At 31.3% G+C, this 20,536-nt stretch overlaps 1 protein-coding gene across 1 annotated transcript; it reads right to left on the bottom strand.

The window, feature by feature from the left end:
* Positions 1–7,093: 7,093 nt before the first annotated feature.
* LOC100573227 (histone-lysine N-methyltransferase SETD1B-A) lies at positions 7,094–19,190 on the bottom strand. The gene is made up of 15 exons (XM_016800860.2): positions 18,601–19,190; positions 18,036–18,526; positions 13,750–13,842; positions 13,156–13,333; positions 12,753–13,086; positions 12,133–12,659; positions 11,693–12,059; positions 11,504–11,633; positions 11,288–11,443; positions 11,107–11,208; positions 10,815–11,050; positions 10,119–10,732; positions 8,641–8,765; positions 8,061–8,495; positions 7,094–7,491 (listed from the first exon to the last, which is right to left on the bottom strand). The coding sequence occupies exons 2-15, from the start codon at positions 18,510–18,512 to the stop codon at positions 7,318–7,320; spliced, it is 3,948 nt and encodes a 1,315-aa protein (XP_016656349.1). The 5' UTR covers positions 18,513–18,526; positions 18,601–19,190; the 3' UTR covers positions 7,094–7,317.
* Positions 19,191–20,536: the final 1,346 nt, after the last annotated feature.

The following is a 20,536-nucleotide window of genomic DNA, read 5'->3' as shown; positions in this document are numbered from 1 at the left end:
ATTAAATCCTAACGTACACCGTACACATCATCTTCACTCAAAAAAATGAAAGATGGCAACTAACTATTATAACATCGACCGCGACGCGATCGTCGACATATTGGAAGGCACTTATGCTGACGAAAGCGACGAATACCTCGTGCGTTTATAGTTACTCTTCTTCTGTCTGCCATTGATACGGGTGCAACTACTGCGAGTGGCGACGATCAGACCCTGGAGTCGGAGTCTGAAGGACAAAATCCGATTCTTGGAGGCGCAGTTAGAAAGGAGTTTGACGAAAACTTCGGAGAGTCTGTATCCTTGCACAGTGATGGATTGCCGAGCGGCGATGCGCTGCCATCTGCAGCAGAGCCGGAGGTTGCTCCGATCCCAGAAGCAGCACCGCTAGGTAACAATACAACTGCGCGGTCCAGGAAGGCGACAACTCGAAAGCAGAAGAGGACCATTCAGTTTTGCTGGTGAGCAAGTTGTTACGTGGTCGTGTGGGGACGCGCCGTCCTCCGAGTCGGGGCCTGTCGATCCCACTCCCGAGGGCGGACCGCTCGACGACGTTTTGCGTCCAGAAGACGTGTTGGATGAGAACATCGAGCCGGCCAGGGGTATAAAGCTGTAAAGAATAGTTTTGGCGAGCTGGACCCGGCGGCAGCACCCGGAAACTGCGATCCACCTCGTACAAGGTGGTAAATGCGTCAGACCCTTTTTCCGCGGTCTGTGCTGCTGCCGATGAGAAACCGTCCACAGCTCGCCCCTTGGCCGAAGACGACGGACAGGATGACGGCGACAGAATGGAGGGGAGGATGCGAGAAAGAAGAGCACGGACGGTGCGTTGCGGTAAGTCACCCGCGCATGGTCTCCGACCACCCGCGGCGCGACCCTCTGACGGCTGTATACGCGCATGTACGGATAACATATTTTCTACATAATTATTGACTCGAGTTGTAATAACCTAATCCGAACAAAACTTGGTACCTACCTTTTGTACTAGGAAATCACTTTTTGACGGTTAGGTCGATGGCCAATGGGTGACAACCCAGGATTTTTAGCTACAAATCCTTATCACACATACAAACGTGTTTCAACAAACCGTTCTAACCACCCCCCACTACAAACAAAAGAAAAACAGCTAATGGCCATAATTGCCGGGCTTAAGGTCAATAAAAATAAAAAATATATTCTAATTTATATCAACAGCATCAAAATATCACCTATACCTATAGGCAGTGTTTGGAAAGAACGCTGCACTCGTGAACGTGCGTTTATTGCTTTTGCGCTTATATTTAGTGAACTACAACGTCAACATGACTTATTTCTTATACATAGGTATAGTGTGAAAGTGACCGAAATTTTAATAATAATAGAGAAATAATTTTTATATAAAAATGTGTGTCATTTAATATGTAAGATGAAGAACGTATTTTTTTATTATTTTTAAATGCCTTTGTGTCTTTTTCACTTTTAAATGCCTTTATTGTGTTTAATTTTCAATTGATTTGTTAGTTTTATACACGTACAAACGTATTAACGGTATAAATCGATAATATTTTCTGAAGACTGGGCATTGTCGTCTGCCAATAATTTTTAATGGGTTTTATCATCGGCGATATTTATCGATATTTCTAAATACTTTATCGAGTATTTGGTATGGCCAGTTAATTTAACGTTTATAAAAGTACTATATAAAACACTATATAGATAGTAGATAGTATATAAAATACTAGAGGCGGACTTACTATTTTTTCGCCCCTATAGGCATTACAATACTAGCGCCCCGTACATTGGCGTCCTCCCACCGGGGGGTGGTAATGTTCTATGAGATCAAACAAATCTATACAAATTGTTTTATTGAATGCTTCTTCTTGTTTGGCCAAGTTTTCTTGGCTTATTTTTTTAAACTGGTGTCCTTTTTACTGGACATGTTTAATCTTTAATATGTAATTGATGTTTTCTTATAGGTAACCAGGTAGGTACTGACTAAAGTGGTGAGCACTCTATTTTTTTTATAGTCTCTACAATCGTAATCCATTTGCAGATTTATGAGCAGTGTGAACTAGGGGTCGTGGTTGTGAACGGGTAATAGAATACACGGGTACACGGAGCCCGGATCTAAGACGACAAACCTCTAGCGGTGGCGCGTCGGTCGCAGGATTAAACTCGAACGGCAAGGTTATTAATTATTATAGCTTATAAATCAAAACGTTATCGCAACGTGACTACATGTGAGCCGTTCTCCAGTTTCATGCAAAAAAAAATTAGTATAAAATGTAACATGTAAGGGAAAAAAAACTCGCCCTAAATGCACGCATCCGGATGCTCAAAACATTATTAACTAACAAACATACTAAATTTAATATCAAACTGCTTATTTACAAATCCTTAATTAAGCCTATGTGGACATATGGACTCCAACTGTGGGGTAATGCCAAAAAATCCAATCTCAACAAAATACAAACCGTTCAAAACAAAATCCTACGCTCCATCACCAATGCTCCTCCTTATGTAACAAATTTTACTCTCCACTCTGACTTAAAAATGAAAAATATACACGAAGAAGCCAAAACGCGTATTACAAACGTTTTTTCAACAAACTATCTATTCACACAAATCCTTTAATATCCGGTCTAGCCACTCACACGATTCCTGGAAACCCTCCACGACGTCTAAAAAGAAACTGGTGCAGAGATCTTCTTAATGAATAACGGAAAAAAAAAAAAATGTATAACAATATTTAAAAAAAAAATATTTAGTTACACAAATACTTAAGCAAAAGGAAGTGCGATCACTGGATGGTTTCTTCCCTCACCCTATTCATGTTTTGTTTTAATATAATGTAGCACATATTCTCATTATGCCTATGGGTATAGATTGTATATTCTCTAATAAAAATTTAAAAAAAAAAAAAATATATAAGTAATATAAATTTAGGTAAATATAATTATGAAATTATGAAAAACTTAAAAGTAAAAATTAACTAAAAAATTGCGCCCTAGGCACGTGCCTTGGTGGCCTATGGGTAAATCCGGCCCCGTACCTATCTATAGATTAAAATATGTTCATAACGCGTATGAAAATAAATGCATTGTTCGTCAGTCCACCCCAATAACTCCCGTGGACGTAGAAAGTTGAAAGATCATTTTCTATGTACGAAAATATTTTAAGCCCAAACCGTCAAGGTTTTACCGAAGACAGTTTATCTGAGTAGAAACTATTTAATTTTGTAGTAAATTTATTTTCATATATAAATTAAATACGTTTTTATTGTCATTTTAAATGCTTTTTTTTATAGATTATATTGCCTATACATCTGATCCCTATTTATGACGTTAGGACATATATTTTAAGGTTTGGCCGCATTTGAATAGCTGTTAATGTGGGGGCGCCTTGACAAAGTATACATTTGGGTGGACTGTTTCTATATTTGGGGCAGTCTTTCGTAGTCCCGCGTGATGAGTTTCTCCACACAGAACTTGGCTATTAAATTGATTATAACATATAAGTATTACAATAGATAACCTGTCAATACGTCAATAGGTAGCCATTTATTTTTACGAATAACATTGAATTGAGTCCCGCAAACACTTTTGGGTTATCGGAGTTGAGTCCGGCACTCCGACCAATATTGTTAAGTAGTTCGAGTTGTCCCTTCAGTCTATTATAGCGTTACCCAGGACACATCACGTGGAGGTTGGCTGAGTAATCTCCCAAAAAATATGTGTGATTTTTTTAAACTGTAATAATATGTATATAAAGTAAATTAATTAAAAAATATTAAAAATTATAAAAATTATGTATGATTGTATACTCTGTTTTTTTTTTTTTTTTTATCACAATAATAATAAGTTTAAAGAGTCAATTAATTAATAATAATAATAATAATAATAATAATGTGTTATATAATGTGCAACGTTCAAGTCACCACCCGCTTTTAGGCAGTTATGACATTTTATCTATACAGACTCAATTCAGAGATATTAAGATAATAAGCTGGACTCAATTCAAACACATGAAAATTAAAAGTAGCACGGACCGAATTACGCGTAAATTATAGTAATACGCAACACGCGTTATTATGTTATTTGCTTGTCAATTGTCTCATTAGATATAGTCTGGCTTTAGTATAGGTTTTAGGGCATAGGTAGGTACTTACCTAACCGGAGTGTAACACGATTGCGCCCGCGGTTTTACCTTTTCACCTAAAAAATACGCAACACGCGATTGCGCTCCGTGAAACGTACATGTCATCTTGCCCTCCTAACAATTTTTCAATACACTATTTAAAAATACAGTCAGAGTGGTAAAGTTGAAGTTAGAAGGGAAAGACCTGTAACTCACGGAGCGCAATCGTTTTTTGCATGTAATAAGGTAGAGGCCGGGCGCATTCGTGTTTCACCACCTAGCTGTTCACATATTTTCCTCGAGATTTCTATATAGACTATAGAGTCACCAGATTTATTATTTGAACGCTGTTTCGTCTTGTTGGTTGTTAGTTAACCATCTCGTAATTTGAAAAAAATATTAACCATAGACTTCAAAGTTTCTGCCGTTACTTAGGCGGCAGGTGGGTATTCTATAATTTTTTTATTTACAATATTTTCAAAATATTTAAGACTATTAACTATCGTTAAACTTTGAACCTGCAGTTCATACCATTCTATAGTATTTCGGTTGTATGCATTGTATCGATTATTTTATGGACAAAAATTAGTTCAAATAGACGAAGATAGTCAAGGCATCTATATGCATAAGTCTACCCAGAAACATAATATTATGTATAATATATATATAGTATACTGAAAATAGGCGATAATTATCAAGTATTTCCAAATCCATTTTAAGAATTTGCAAGTCACTCGGGAGGGCTTACATAGATATACTTTGCTAATCAATAGCCTTCTTTTGTTACATATCGAATTCGTAGTTTTGGGTCTAAATGGGTGGTCCAAATTTTAGTTTTTTGGTTTCACGGTGAAATTTTGGATCTGCCAATTCTAAAAATAGACTTTTAAATACTTTCTAATCATTGTCTGTTATTTGATCTTTGATACCTATTTTGAAGTCCTGGGACAACTTGGGTGGGCCTACTTTTCGCGCGTAAATTGTGTTAGAAGACTAACTTCATCTGAATATGATATTTAGTAAGAATAATAACTTCAATATTATGTCAATGATAAGTACTATATTCAGTGTCAACATGGCACACCAAAGTGCCCATGGGTCAATTTATGGTCCCTTTATGAACAGCCCTGTAATTTGTAAAACAAATTGTGAATTGCATTTGGTTAAATATTTCGATAAATACTTTTCAGAGTCCCTACTCCCTTTATAGACCAGGAACACGCCACGCAAATAAAAAATGTACAAGATCCTAAGAAAAAAACTATATGTACGATATGTACCAGCACCGTTCGCAGCCCATCGGCCATGGCCAGGCCGACATTGATTATAAATTAGTCAAGTGGCGATAGGTCATTCAAAAAATGAATTACCCGATAAAATATTTCACTTCGCCACGCCACTAAAGGTGAATATACTGACTACTGTGTTTTGTTTAATGTCAGTAAATATTCTATATCTGAAGATTCGGAAATTACATCTTGATGTGAAGGCAAACGGTAATCTTCGTCATTACTAGGTTCGTCACACGAAGTGTCAGTTGACACTATTGCCGTCGGACGAAATTTCTTCGAATGGTAATTGATGAATATATAGTAGATACACCATATTTAGATCATTTTAAATACTAAACTTAAATAATGGAATTAATTAATATTTTTATAAGAATTATTATGTATAAATTATATTTTTTATATCCTTATATTATAATATATCCACTCAATACCAATATTATTTATAATTTATTCTATATTAAACAACATTTATTAATTTATACAATTTACATTTTTTCTTTTATCTGACCCAAGACTGAATCATTAACATTCAAAAGCTATATATTATGTACATATAGAAACAATAATAAAAAAAAAAAAAGGCAAGCGCTTCATGTTGATGAAGCGATGCAAAACAATAATTTGTACATCAGTCACATTCGTTTAAATCAAATTAGCAAAAGTATTATGGAAGAGTTGTCAAACAATTATAAAACATTCACAATCTATTTAATAAGAATATTATACTGCCAAGTGCCAATGGCTATAAGGATCCATAAATTACCTATAATAACTTTTTGTACCGTCGTCTGATGTCCATTGGTATCCTATCGCTAATCGCTATATAGGCCTATATTGTTATTATTAGTCAGTGCGGTGTCATTTCAGTTCTTAATAGAGAAAGACAAAAGTTTTGACCAGCCCAAATGGGTAACTTAAAAAACAACTACTAGCAAGCACATATTAATATATTATTATCATGTGCCTTTTCCTTCATAAAAAACATATATACATGCCAACTTTTATGTACATCCACACATGCATATCAATATAATTAATATACCAACTATTAATTAGTAAACACCAATTTATCATTGTGATAATAATTTCTTAGTACATAATCATTATAAAATTTTGAATTTTCCTATAAATATAGACATGTTTTCACGCTAATATAATATAATACTGATTTAAAAAACCACCGGGCACCGGCCAATGGGGCTGCTTTTAAAATCAGACAGGGGCAAATGCCTACATTGCCTCACCACAGTCAATGGATGGTTTGTACCGCAAGAACGTCATGTGATAAAAAAACAATCTAATTCAGAATATTACATATTATTTTTTTAAATACTGTTCGAAGACTCATATTCAAAACTTACTACTCAATACAATATACTTTATACTTCAGAAGGTTAGGTATTAACTTAATTTTTTGAGTTATTGACAAACACTGATTAATAGGTTAGGACACCGAACTAAACTTATTTTTTTAGAGCTTAAAATAGTCCTGACAGTCCTTATCTGTATGGCTGTATGATATACAAATAACAAATAGTATAACAGACTATGCATAGAACTGTTCAAAATGTTTTAGTTCAATTTTTTTTTTTATATTTATCAAATTTTAATTATTTTAACGCAACATTCCTATTGTACAGAAAAACCAGGAATTTTTATAGGTACTTCATATAGTTTGTTTTAAGAAATTACGGGTTGCCATTTTTACAGTCGGAAAATACTTGAGCCCCCCCCCCACATGGGAAAAATTGTATGGCCCTGTAGGTACTTCTTGTAAAAATATCCAAAGATAAAATCTAGTAGAAGACTGGTAACTTTTAAAATTTATAAAAGTTTTATGGAAGAGTTGTCAAACAATTATTAAACATTCACAATCTATTTAATAAGAATATATTTAATAAGAATTCTTCAACTAGTTGAGCGTTCCACGGCAACAATGGGTACCACAAAGACATGGTATTTTGTTATCTTCGAGTGGGAATTTATAATCATAAGTTATTTCCTCATTTACTCCGATTGGCTGTTTACTATATATGACTATTTTTTTTTGTCCATCGATTTGAATTATCTTGGCATAGCAATTAGGCTGCAATAAAAAATATATTACTGAAAGATATTCAAGGTCATATGTGATTTTCATTTTGTAATATTCTTTAATTACATAAGGTTTAAGAATAAATATTATCAAAACGTAAATATGTAAATCAAGATTTTTTTCTTGTAGCTAAATTTTTAAGAATATCAAAAACTGGGGAATAATTTACTTAGAGACAAAAATTGAGAAAAGGCCACAAAATTTAAACATTTTTACTGCACTAAAAGGTCCAACAACAAAAAACACACATTAATGTAAAATCAATACATTCTTCGTTCAGAATCTAAAATTGTGTCTGGAAGCCTATCTACTAGTAATCTAGAAAACTTGATAAATGATATGATAACGAATAATGAAAGTTAAATATTTTAATTAAATTATTGAAATAATTATCAAAAAATTATTTGGTATTACTGTAAAGGTACAACAGCATATTATTGGTTTCAAACTTTGTACTTAAATTATTACTAATTTAATAATTTTCTTAGAAAGGCAAAAACTCATTTTATGTTTCTAATTAACTAAAATATTTTTGTTTGTATAATGTTAAATATACTCACATTACAACTATGATTTATGAATCTTGCCAGATTACCACATTTGGTAGCATCAATAATGGTATCCAAATCTATTCTGAATAGATACGAACTACCTATTCCAGTAGCTTCATATTGTCTTTCGCGTAGATCAGCAACTACAGGGCGAACCATTTGGCCTACATACTCAATGACCATTTCATCAGCTGCAATAGACTCCATAGCAAACAAACCCCAATCGTGTATAGCAGATTTTCCGAATTTCAATTGTTTCTTACGGAACTTTAACACATTGAATTTGAGCAAATCACTGTCTGACGTGGCTCCATACGCTGTTAATAACCTTCTCTGGTTACTCCGAGCTTCACGAGAAAGAGCTAACATTTTACCAGTAGATTCTTTTACACGTTTAAGCTCTGTAATACGGTTTAATTGCGCAATTGTGTGTCCAAAATGATACTAAAATAAAAAATTAAATTATGTTATCGATAAAGTAAAAAATATTCATTAAATTAATTCAATATGTATACTCTTGGTGAATGTACCTTTGTTTAAAATATAAAATAAATTTAGGTAAAAGCAATATTTTACAAACATTATTTACCTTATGGTTGGCTTTTTGTTTACTGTCCACTTTATAATAACCTTCAGTTCTACCACATCCCGTATCATGAACTTTCCATTCATCTTTTTTCTTTTTGCGGGGAAGCTGATTTGGTAATGCAGTCAGTGTATATAAATTAAGGAAGATTTTAACTTTATTAATAAAATAAGTACCTACTAACAAAATTTAATTCATTTCTGTTTACTTAATTGACAGTTATACCCATTTGTTCATCTTTAACTTATAAAAAGCTAAACAAAATTCTGTACTATACTCTGTCCAGCAAAAGAATAAACAAGCCTCAAGCCTATCAAAATCAGTTCTGCATATCACCGCATGAGACCTCCCATAAGAGAACAGGTTTCGAAAGCAGGGTGAAGCTGGGAGGATGCGCAGAATCAGCGTGTTCTCTCGCTGGACAGAGTATATTATATAAATTATTTAAATAGTATAATTTTTAAATAATGTGAGTAATTTCAAGTTTAAACATTAATAAGATTTAAAAATTAATTTTTTTTTTCTTCAATCATAATTCATAACCGTTAGAACATCTAAACACAAAAATAATTTATTAAATGTTTTTAATTTTAATGGTTTATTATTATGGTCAACATAATAAAAAACAAAGTTTAAGAAAAAAATTCTAAGTTAAAAAAAATTATTATTCATTGAAATAATGAGCTTGTAAATATCCTCTTACCTACCTAGGTTTTACGTGTAAAATTTGATCAATTAACATAATGATTTCAATAATTTATAATAGTATTTGAAAATTTTGTTTTTATTATCTTGCGTATATTTATGTGTATTATATCTTGTTATTATTGTATTCTTAATTTAACATACATTTTAATGCTTTGCCACCTCGATAACAAAAATTATTTTGCATGGGTAAGAAGTACTCAGGCTATAGTCCAAGTTAACCAACCAAATTTTCACACTAAGAGAAGAGAACATTGATTGTGCAGTGTTGTTTTTAATTTTTCAATATCACAAATACAAAAATAGTTCTTATTGTTTAAAATTCATTAATTTATTTTTCAAACATGAATAACTTTTTTTTATAGTTCTGATATTGAAAAAATAATAAGAACGTTGCCGAGTAAATGTTCTCCTCTTTATAGTGTATAAATTTGGTTGTTTAGCTTGGACAACAGCCTGAGTGGTTGATACCAGCGCGAAACAGTTTTAACCTACCCACAGTGCCACACAAATATTTTCCAATTGATTGAATCACATTGAATAATTGTTTAAACGTGGGACCCACACCTCATTTCTTAGATTATAATTTATAACATTTTTGAAATCTAAGCTAACTTGTTTTTAGTGTTGTGATATCCTATAATTTTTGTAGTATGACTTAATCCAATCTAAAAGTATACACTGTCTAGTAAAATCCATATAAATAAAATTATAAAAGATAATACATAGAATCGTTAAATTAAAAAAAATCATATTAAATATTATTAAAAGGATATCTGGATGGCTGACCCAATGTGTTTCATTCGTCCAGTAGTGTACAGTATCATTGGACAACAATGAATCATAGCTTTGTTTTAAATAGTTAATATCTTCCACATCTATACCCTTAGTAAGGAACTCAAATAATACAGTTGCTTCTTGTACCATATCTCGTTTGTTGTAATATTTAGTTTTAACTTGGTTATCACAATGTTTTTGTACAATTAACTGATCTGTGTTTTCTATTTTATTGTTATCTCTGACAGTTAAGGGCTGTTTTAATTTTTTTGGAAAAACTTCTGTTATTTTCTGTTCATTTATTACTGGTTGAATTATTACATTCTTAGATTTATCATTTTTGTTGACTTCAGTTTCCCAATCAGATATAGGAGGAGGACTGTATACCTGTTTTGCCACACAATACAAATTATCTGAAAATACTTCACTCGGGGTTTCTTCTCCATTAAGTAAACGTTTTTTAGGTTCAACTTCTTTGTCTAAATGCTCATCATCAATCTTTCGTTTCACAGCTTTATCATCACGTTTATATTTCACAAATGATCCTTCTTCATCAGAACTTGGTAAAGTATCCATTTCCACAGGAGTTTCATTTCCAGTAGGGGTGAGCTCCCTAAAAATATACATATATTTAATGCTTATAAAACATATTTTACATAGTAAATTTGACTTTATATTCATTGTCATTTGCCTACCTGACCCTATCAAAATCATCCATTGTCATTGTTTTACATAATTTTTTCAATTTATTTTTCCAGATGAATTCGTCAGATGAACCCTCATTACTAGAGCTATCATTACTAGATTCTTCCTCAGAAGAACTATGAACTGATGGTTCAGAAGTAGAAGAATTACTATCACTGTCAAATAGGTCTCTTCCCAAACGTTTTCGTTCCGCAAATGTAGGTCTAGTCACTTCATCATCATCAATCTTGAAATAAATAAACTTATATAGTAATATGTATTTAATAAATAAATTAAACATACATCTTTGGCTTCATTGTCTGAAGTTATAACCATTTCTTCTTGATCACTTCCGTAATCTTGTTGTTCATTAGTTTTCTTAGGTGATGGTTCTTTCTTTTTTCTCTGAAAATTCCAATCAAATAATATTTTAACAAATAATAATAATAAAAAAATTATATACATAGAAAACAAGATAACTTACACGGAATGATGGCATTTTAGGAATAGCTGCTCGGAACCCTAAACCTAATCCACTTAGAGCCAACGTTTCTAAGCCTTCTGTACCAGCTTCCAAGATACTATTAAGGTTTGGAGCTGGTTGTGAGGATTTAGGCTCTTCGTTAGTCATACTAGTAGACTATAAATATTTTTAAGTATGTCAATAACTTTAAAACAAATTCAAGTAGATAAAATTTACTTTTGACTGCCTTTCCGCTTCTTCCCACCACTGATCCAGGGCATTAAAAGCCACAGCTGTCCCCATTTTCTTCATAAGGTCAAGTTTAATAATAATTCTTAACTCATATAATACTGCATTCATTAAATTTCTAAAATAAAAATGTTTAAAATTATAAAAGAAACAGTTTTAGAAATTAGTGACACATACTTTTTAAGTTCTGCAGGGAAATTTTCATTTTCATGCCTATCACGTGGTAGTTCTGGTTCATAAAACTCAGTTCTAGGTAATGGAGGACCATATGGATAATTAGGAGGATATGGAAAATATTGATAGCCATAATGATTGTTAAATTGTGAAGGATAATAATATCCTTGAGGAGGATAATTTGGCAATGGTGGATATTGTGGTGGTATATTAGGATCATTTTCAACTATTTTCTCATCGCGTGATGACAAACTAGATAAACTCATAGCATCATCAGGAGTATTTCCTTTAGGACTTAACCCTAACATGAATTCATCGTCACTGGAGCTGATATCACTGTGCAAAGAATCGTGCATATTCTTATTAATAACTAAAACCAAATAAAAATATTTATTAATTTTTTGTAACAAATTATACTCAATCTAATGTTTTTATGATATTACCATTTCTTATAGTATTATTCAAGAAGCTTTTTGCTTCCAATTTCTCCTTTTCTCTAGTAATTTTTAATTGTTCGGCTGCATTTTCAAAACACTTAATGTAAACTTCTTTTGACAAGAAAGGAGACGGAGGATTAGAAAGTGGAGGTAACGTTTCGTCATCGTTGCTAACTTTTTCTTCATCTAAGTCAGATTGATTGTCATTATCCCCAGGTGGCGGTGGAAGATTCAGACTAATATCATCATCAATGGTATCTTCCACAATGTTAAATGAAACATCATCAGGCTCTTTTTTAACAATAGATAAAAATGCAGGTTCTACACTAGCACCTTGAGAAGACATGCCACTAAGCATCATTTCAATTCTTGTATCTAAATCCAATTTTGATTGTGCTTCAGAATCTAACTTAGAGGTTGGTGCTGGTGCAGGTACCGGTATTGGTGCTGGTGCTGAGGGTAAAGGTGGAGGTATACGACTAGATTCTCCCCACCAATAATTATTTGATACTGGAGGAACACTGCTAGGAAATCTTAAAATAAAAAATAATAATTATAATCACCATTTAAAAATAAGTTATAATATTATAACAATAATAATAAATAAATTAGTTTATCATTTATACCTATTAAAGGAATAAGGATGAGTCTCATTGTATGCAGGAGTACCAGCAATACTGTTATATCCACCGCTATAACTTTGCTCTGATGGAAGGTCATTAACGGCTGGAGAAGGTGTGGTATAGTCATAACTATAAGTTTTGTAATTATCTGTTTTGGGTGGCAATGATGATTTCTCTTCTAACTGAGGTTTAACAGAAGATTCTTCTTTGGATTTACACGATTTAACTGACCGTCGATCCCGATTAGAAATAGGAAATGGTTTAACTTTTGGTACTTCTGATAGAGGTTTTGGTTTTTCTTCAGTCATCTTATCAAACATTACTTTACATTCTGAGGCTATACAATGTATATATAATTTAGTTATAAAATTGTCAGCAAATTTAAAATACTAAAATATAATTTTACCAAAAGGGTCCAAAAATACATTGACAACTTTTCCCATCACAGATGTATCATTTAACCTTTGAACACAGTATCTAGCTGATGATGCCTCTTCAAAAATAATTTTGGCTAAACCCAAATGTTTTTTAGTGACTGGGTGGTAGAATATTTGTAACAATTCAATTTTTCCAAATTTCACTATCTACAAATTATAAAAAGTATTTTAATATAATGCAATAATAGAAAATTTAAGCAATAACATTATTTTAATTATTTTTACTACTTCCTAGACATAGTAATTATAATATAGTTATAATTTTGTCAGTGAGCATAATTTATAGTTTATAAATTTATAATTTAACTATAAAAATTGAATCAGTAATTAAAAAAAAAATCTATTTTAAATGATATTATAAAGATATAGGAACATTTTAAGCCAAAATATGTAAATATGTATAACATAAAATAAAAAAAAAATTTCCCTAAATTCCCACAACAAAGTACTTAGACTAATAATAATCAAGTAATTATAATGCTGAATAAAACATCATAATTACTTTTTATATGACATAATTTACTATCTACCTAACTTTTCTTAATTTTAGTAAATTCACTCACCAAGTCAGTCAGAAACACTTTATCAATATTATCGTTTAAATTGGAAAAAGTTACTTCGACTTCAGGACGTTGGCCAATGTAGTTTCTGTCAAGCTAAAAAAAAAATTTTTAGTTTAAAACATATTATTTCTGTTCTTGTTTTCTAGTACAATTTAACATAAATTTCAATATAATATATATATAACCAGATAGCGGATAAATTTATATTATTAAAATGTTATTATAATTTTTTTATTTTGATAAAACTCCATTAATGTCGTACCTATATTTGAAAAAATATGTTTACTACCAATAAAAAATGTATTGATTACTTATTTTAATAACAGTTAAAAATTTATTTTAATTTCATCAATAATTTGATAAAATTGAATCAGTTATCAAAAAATAAATTTAATATTTAATGAAATAATATTAAAATAAAAAAGTAAAATTATATATAATTAACAAATTTACTTGTGATTCTGATTTTTCAGTGTAATTAATAAAATTAATTCAACATAATTAAAAAATAATATAAAATTAAGTATAAAATAGAGAATAATATTTTGTTTACAAGATGCCTACTTCTCTACATAAAACATCAATTCTAAAAATAGTATGCTTCATAAATAACTTTTAACTATATTTATGTAAAATTATCAAATATATAATTTAATATCATAATTATGTGTTTTTGGATCCAAAATTAAAATTTGAAATTATATTTTAAAACTAACAAGTCAAGGGATATTTTCAAATTTTTTGTCTGAGCACAGCACAGCGAGTGAGTGGCAACGCTGGCATCACTAACGCCCCCCCCCCCCCCAAAAAAAAGGTGTCCCGTATAGCAGAATAGTTCTAATTGATCACCTGATGTGGATTTTTTTTTTAATAAAATGTTATATTATGTAATATGTATAGATATTGTGGTATTTACTTTCTGTTTAATATATATATTTTTTTTTGTATAACAAACTAAAAAGTAGGCACCCATATCTCGTATCAGACATTCGGACAATAAAATTGTAACATATACTTATATAACAAGTTTATGAATGGTTGTGTGGCAAAGTATGTTTAGAATCACTATATATTAATGCTGTGGATATACATTCGACCATAGTTGGGATTATAATAGGCACTCGACCATGTCAGGCTGATAATGTACAACCGACCAATTTGTTATCATTTGTGCATGCGTTTGGATTTGAAACTATAAACTATGGGGTTAAAAGTAACAGGAATAAAAATCCCCAGACTACTATATTACTAACATCCATATGAAAATGATTTAGACCACTTTTTAAATAATTAAAACGCGTATTGTGTCATAAGCATGTAATACTTATATTTGTCAGTGTTTTCAAATTTTTTTGCTGGCCATTTTTGGATTATACCAATTGTTTTACTCTCTCTGAACGAACACACTTAATAGTTATTAACAAAAAATAGGTTTTTGAAGAATTCCGAAAGGTTTGAAAAGGTAGGTAGTAGGTATTACTGATTTTAATTTTTAATTGAAACTTTGTAGCCTGACCTGTTATTAGTAGAATTCAAAAAGTTACCACTACTTAATGTCAAACCTATTTTCTTCCCGAATACCTATCATGCCAATTTTATAAAATTATTTTTCAATATATTCCTACTTTACAGGACCTTTTTTATCAATTTTTGTTCTTGAACCTTAAGTACATTAAAAACGATGGTGAAGTCAGAATTTGGTGCTTGGGCATAGTTTTGAAGTTATGACACTTCAAAGTTAGTATATAAAGAGTAGGGAAAATGATAAGAGTAGATATACGGCGGTTATTCTGTGATCAACTTGAGGTGGTGTTGCATAGCAAGTCAAGGGATATTTTCGAATTTTTTGTCTGAGCACAGCGCAGCGAGTGAGTGACAACGCTGGCATCACTAACGTCCCCCCACCCCAAAAAAAATGGTGTCCCGTATAGCAGCATAGTTCTAATTGTTCACCTGATTTGGAATTTTTTTTTTAATAAAATGTTATATTATGTAATATGTATAGATATTGTGGTATTTGCTTTCTGTTAAGCAGTATAAAATTGTTGAGTTATTTTTTTACTCATACCTATCCTGTTTATCTGGCGAAATGCCTATTTTTTTGCAGGTTATTTCCGTATTGAATATGAGCAAAGTTTATTGACTAAAAAACTGAGAGCTGCAATCTCTGCCCACTAAGAAAAAATCATCTAATACATAAAATTCTCGTGTCACAATGTTAGTCTCGATACTCTTCCGAAACGGCTTGACCGATTTTTATGAAATTTTTTATGCATAGTCAGTAGGTATGAGAATTGGACAACATCTATTTTTCATACCCCTAAGTGATAAGGGTTGTCCAGTAAAAAATAAAATAAAAATATTATTATTTACAATAGAAATATTTGTTTATAAATGGTTGCTATTGGTTATATATATAAAAAATTATAATATTATTATTAAAAAAATAATAGTGTATTATATATTGGTTGCTATTGGTTAATCGGGCATGTTTGTTGATTAGTATTATTATTTTTATCAATATATATGTCTGAGAATCGGCTATTATCTAAGTTTGTATGCTGTGCTATAAGTAATTCCAGAGTTATGGCCTCTTAAGTGCACAATATTAATCACACAGAAGTGTATCGTTGACACGTAGCAACATACACTCTATGAGGTTTTTTTTTTATTATTTGTTTCCGTGGCACGCGCGTCTATGGCATTAAAAGTTACGTTATATATATATATATATATATAACGTTGTATGTTATATGTTCGTGGGTAGATTAGACCACTGGGAAGAAGATAGGCTAATTTAAAAAGGTTAAATTTGGTTTTTTTTACTTATCGGATTTTAGTACGGTTAGGTTAGGTTTTTGTATTAATTGATTATATTAATTCATCGTAAGTGGAATTAAGTAAAAACGACAAACTTGGTATAACTTTGATATTTTAGAGTTAAATTAGACACTTACGTACAAACAGCACGGGGTCCGCGATCTACCACAGGTAGATTGCCTACCTGATAATGTACTGATGTGAATCAGAATTTTTATCCTGGGCAACAGAAAAGTTAAGATAAATCTAGAACATCACACACCGAATATAAAATAACGCATTGAACAAAGTTTGAGTCATATACAGTTTGTACATTTAACAGGTAACGAAGTGCACTGGATCAGCTAGTAATTATATAAAAATTCAAAATAATTTAACCAAATACATGTCACCACTCATTTAGTAACCATAACAGATGCTATAATTAATAAATATACCTACCTAATATAATAAGTACATACTAAATAATATCAATCCTATATAGTTTATAAGTCCATACGCATGCGCAATTGTTAACAATATGGTGGGATGTACAGTACACCTTTTATCAACCCGATTATGGTCGAATGTATATCCACAGCAATATATATTAATCTGTTTAATAATCTGTCAGAGTATATAGATAAATAAATATATGATCCAAATCTATCAAATAGATTTAAAAAATATAAGGAAATAATTGTTTTCCCATATTAAAAGAAATCCAAGTTGGAGATGTTACAAAGTTTAGCATAGAAACATTATTTTAATCAAATATCATTTCAAATTTATACTAAATTTATTAAAACTAAAAACAATAAAACTGAATTTATTTAGTGTCTTATTTAAAATGTTTAGGGTATTAAGCATCACATTCCTAGCGTTAGTTATCACTTATCAAACTATTCTAACCTTTCTTTATCATGTTACACTTTCCACTCAGTTTTATTAATTAAAAATAAAAAAACATGTGTTTATCTAATAAAACAAATTGTAGAAATGTAGAATAAAAATTTTAACATTATAAAGATTGTTTGATGGTTCTATTAAGTTTTCTTTACTCTTTTACATTAAAAATAATTAAATATATAGCTTATAAAATGTTTTAATTCAGTCTCTTAATGTATCACTTCAGATATTTGTTCAAAACATTTGTTTTACCTATCACAAAATGAATCAAATATTTTTATATATTTAAACCAGTTTTCTTCCATTCAAAATGTATTAGAAGACTGTAAACAGGTATATAATATGTAGATGGATGATTTAGAAAAATGAATGTTTTTAAGTTAAATTGTTTGTTCACAAATCATAACAGGTACCTACATAAATATGTGTACCATTAATTAACCATTATATTTTTAAATTAAGCTTTTAGTGTGTATTTTTAAGTATTTATTAGGAACCTATTACTTAAAAAAAAATATTAGAGACTAAGTTTTTGAAAATCTAATAGATAGATTAAATTGATAATCTAACATACATACCTTAAATTTAGGTACTGGCAAATCAATGGGCAAAGTAATAGTTTTAAATGTTTTTCGTGGATCGTCATTGGGCAATTCAGGTAACGAGGGATCTAAAACACCATCGTAGCGATATATTTTAGAGACCGCTTTAGTAAGAAATGGATCGACCAAAAGTTTCCAATTGCGTTCTTTTGGCTTTTCAATAATTGATACTGTTGGTGGTGGTGGTGGAGGCGGCGGAGTAGTTGGCCTTCGAGTTGGTTGATGGTACATTGGTGAAGGAGGTTTCTCCACTCTTGTAGATGGAATTCTGTTATGCTCATATTCACTATCTTCATCACTGCTTCTGTTGTTGTGATGTCGCTGGTGAGCACGATGCGATTCATACTCTTCTTGATCGTATCTATAGTGATGATGGCGGTGTCGATGTCTGTGGTGCCTGTTGTGGTGACTGGAGTCGTGATGTCTCGAACTATATTTACGGTACGATTCCATTTTATTTTGTCGATCTAAATAATGAAAAATTTACAATGAGCTATATTTTTACAAGTTTGTTGTAAGATTGAAAGATAAATAAACACACATCATATTATTCATGATAATCAAATTTCCATGTACTATTGATTCGGAATGGTAGATACAATATTATTAACGCAGTGGCTATTTTCACATCCAACTACGATTAAAGATATAATGATATAAAGATCTTGTTTTCCACCACGACTAAAGATATACAAGGTAATTTAAGGTATATCTTTAATGGTGCTTCTAACGTACAGGTAGTTGTCGGAAAAAGACAAGATCGCTTCACGCTTATACCTAAATAATGGTCTAGACTCTAGAGCATACAAGGTTTATAGCGTGTATATACTACACTATAGATAAGTAAACTGACTAGAGACTAGTACGCAGGACTGGACGCCGTTGGCAGTGATAGCCGGGTGGGTAGGATTGTAGGAGTACAGCCACAAAGTTGTGCTCTACCAGTACACATACGACGCAACGCTATCTATTAACGTATTCATTAAAACACTTTTAACATGGGTGTTTATCACGGTTTAATTGTGTTTAATATTTTTATTATATTGTATGATTTTTGTATATAAACGTAGGTCAACAGGTAGAGTGCAGTTACATCGCATGTGTATGAATTCCGTTCTATGGTACAACGTGCTGCGGACTCTGGACAGACGACAGACCACGGACTAAGATATAAGGTGTATAAGGTATATCTTGGTCCGTGCCCCGTGGGACAGACCTACAAGTCGACTGTAAACGAAGACCTGATCAGTTATCAGTAGACCGAGAATCACCAGAATATGTTTTCAACAATAATTTTAGCTTCTCCCCTATTAGTTATTTTGAACGTATCATAAATATTAATATGATAATTGATAGGTAGTAAGTAGGTAGTGGGTAGTCTAATAATAATAATGATAATAACAATCTAGGACCGTGTAGGTAGTACTAGGGCACTATAGATACAGGTATGCTACGCCGCCATTTTGCGACTAATAATGTTATGTGAATTTGAATTTCTCCCTCTTTATTTTATCATTTTATCATTGATAAATGAGTCGCAAAATGGTGGCATAGCATACCCATTCTATGTAGAGCCTTAGTAGTACTAAGTAACTTACTCAGTACTCACGTCTCACTCATACTTAACAATCTATGATAAAACAAAATTACTATTACCACGTTTATATGCAGCTGTTAATGCGCATTGAGTTAATCCGAGAGTTGGGTGCATATAAACGCATTTTTAATTCGCATTAAACTAATGCGCATTTATTATTTAATTAGATTCGTCAAATCGAATTAACTCTTATTACGGGATTAAGAAATGCATGTAAACGCTTTAATGCGAATTCATTTTTTCGCGGGAATTTAAAAAAAAAAAATTTATAATTGTTTTGGTCATGGAATACAAAGTATAAAACATGGACTAAAAAACATTCGCATTAACTTAAAATTTTACCCGACCTCTAATCTTGATATTTTAGGTGCATATAAACTCGCTCCCTATGCGCATCAAATCCCTATTCGATCAATGCGAATTAACTGCTGCATATAAACGTGGTATATATGAGTAGTTAATAGAACAAATTGTTGTGCTCAATGCTCATTACTGTTCATCGATAGACGATAGCTGACCATTTTGATATACATTTGTTTCATTTCACTACAAAACAAAGAGCTTTAAGAACAGTAAAAACTGTAACAAAGGAATTTGTCGACTTAAGAAAGGCTTGATCTACGAATGTAAACCAGAACAAAGAAAATAGTGATTTAAGTAAAATTTACTACTTCATACTAATTTTAGTAACAAATTAATTATTTTATTCTCCAATAAAGAATTATGTACAAAACAACACGTAAATTATTGTAAAATAATAAATAATAAACTATAAATAACTTCTATAAATATGTACACTAATTGTCTTAATACCATTAGAAATAAGTTCTCGATGTAAATAATACTTGTAACCCGATGGCCTGTTGCAGAGGGTATTTTA

Source organism: Acyrthosiphon pisum, chromosome A1 (assembly GCF_005508785.2).
Source record: "Acyrthosiphon pisum isolate AL4f chromosome A1, pea_aphid_22Mar2018_4r6ur, whole genome shotgun sequence".
Lineage (NCBI taxonomy): Eukaryota > Metazoa > Arthropoda > Insecta > Hemiptera > Aphididae > Acyrthosiphon > Acyrthosiphon pisum.
The sequence above is the reverse complement of the archived record's forward strand: the minus strand, read 5'-3'. Positions and strand labels throughout refer to the sequence as shown.

What these genes read in the sequence shown, in the direction of transcription:
- LOC100573227 (XM_016800860.2), bottom strand. Translation starts at nt 18,512, where the DNA reads ATGGAATCGTACCGTAAATATAGTTCGAGACATCACGACTCCAGTCAC. An exon ending in AACAAAAAGCCAACCATAAG is followed by an intron (nt 8,496 to 8,640) that starts GTAAATAATGTT and finishes TTTTTATTTTAG; the next exon opens with TATCATTTTGGACACACAAT. An exon ending in TCATAAATCATAGTTGTAAT is followed by an intron (nt 7,492 to 8,060) that starts GTGAGTATATTT and finishes TTTTTATTGCAG; the next exon opens with CCTAATTGCTATGCCAAGAT.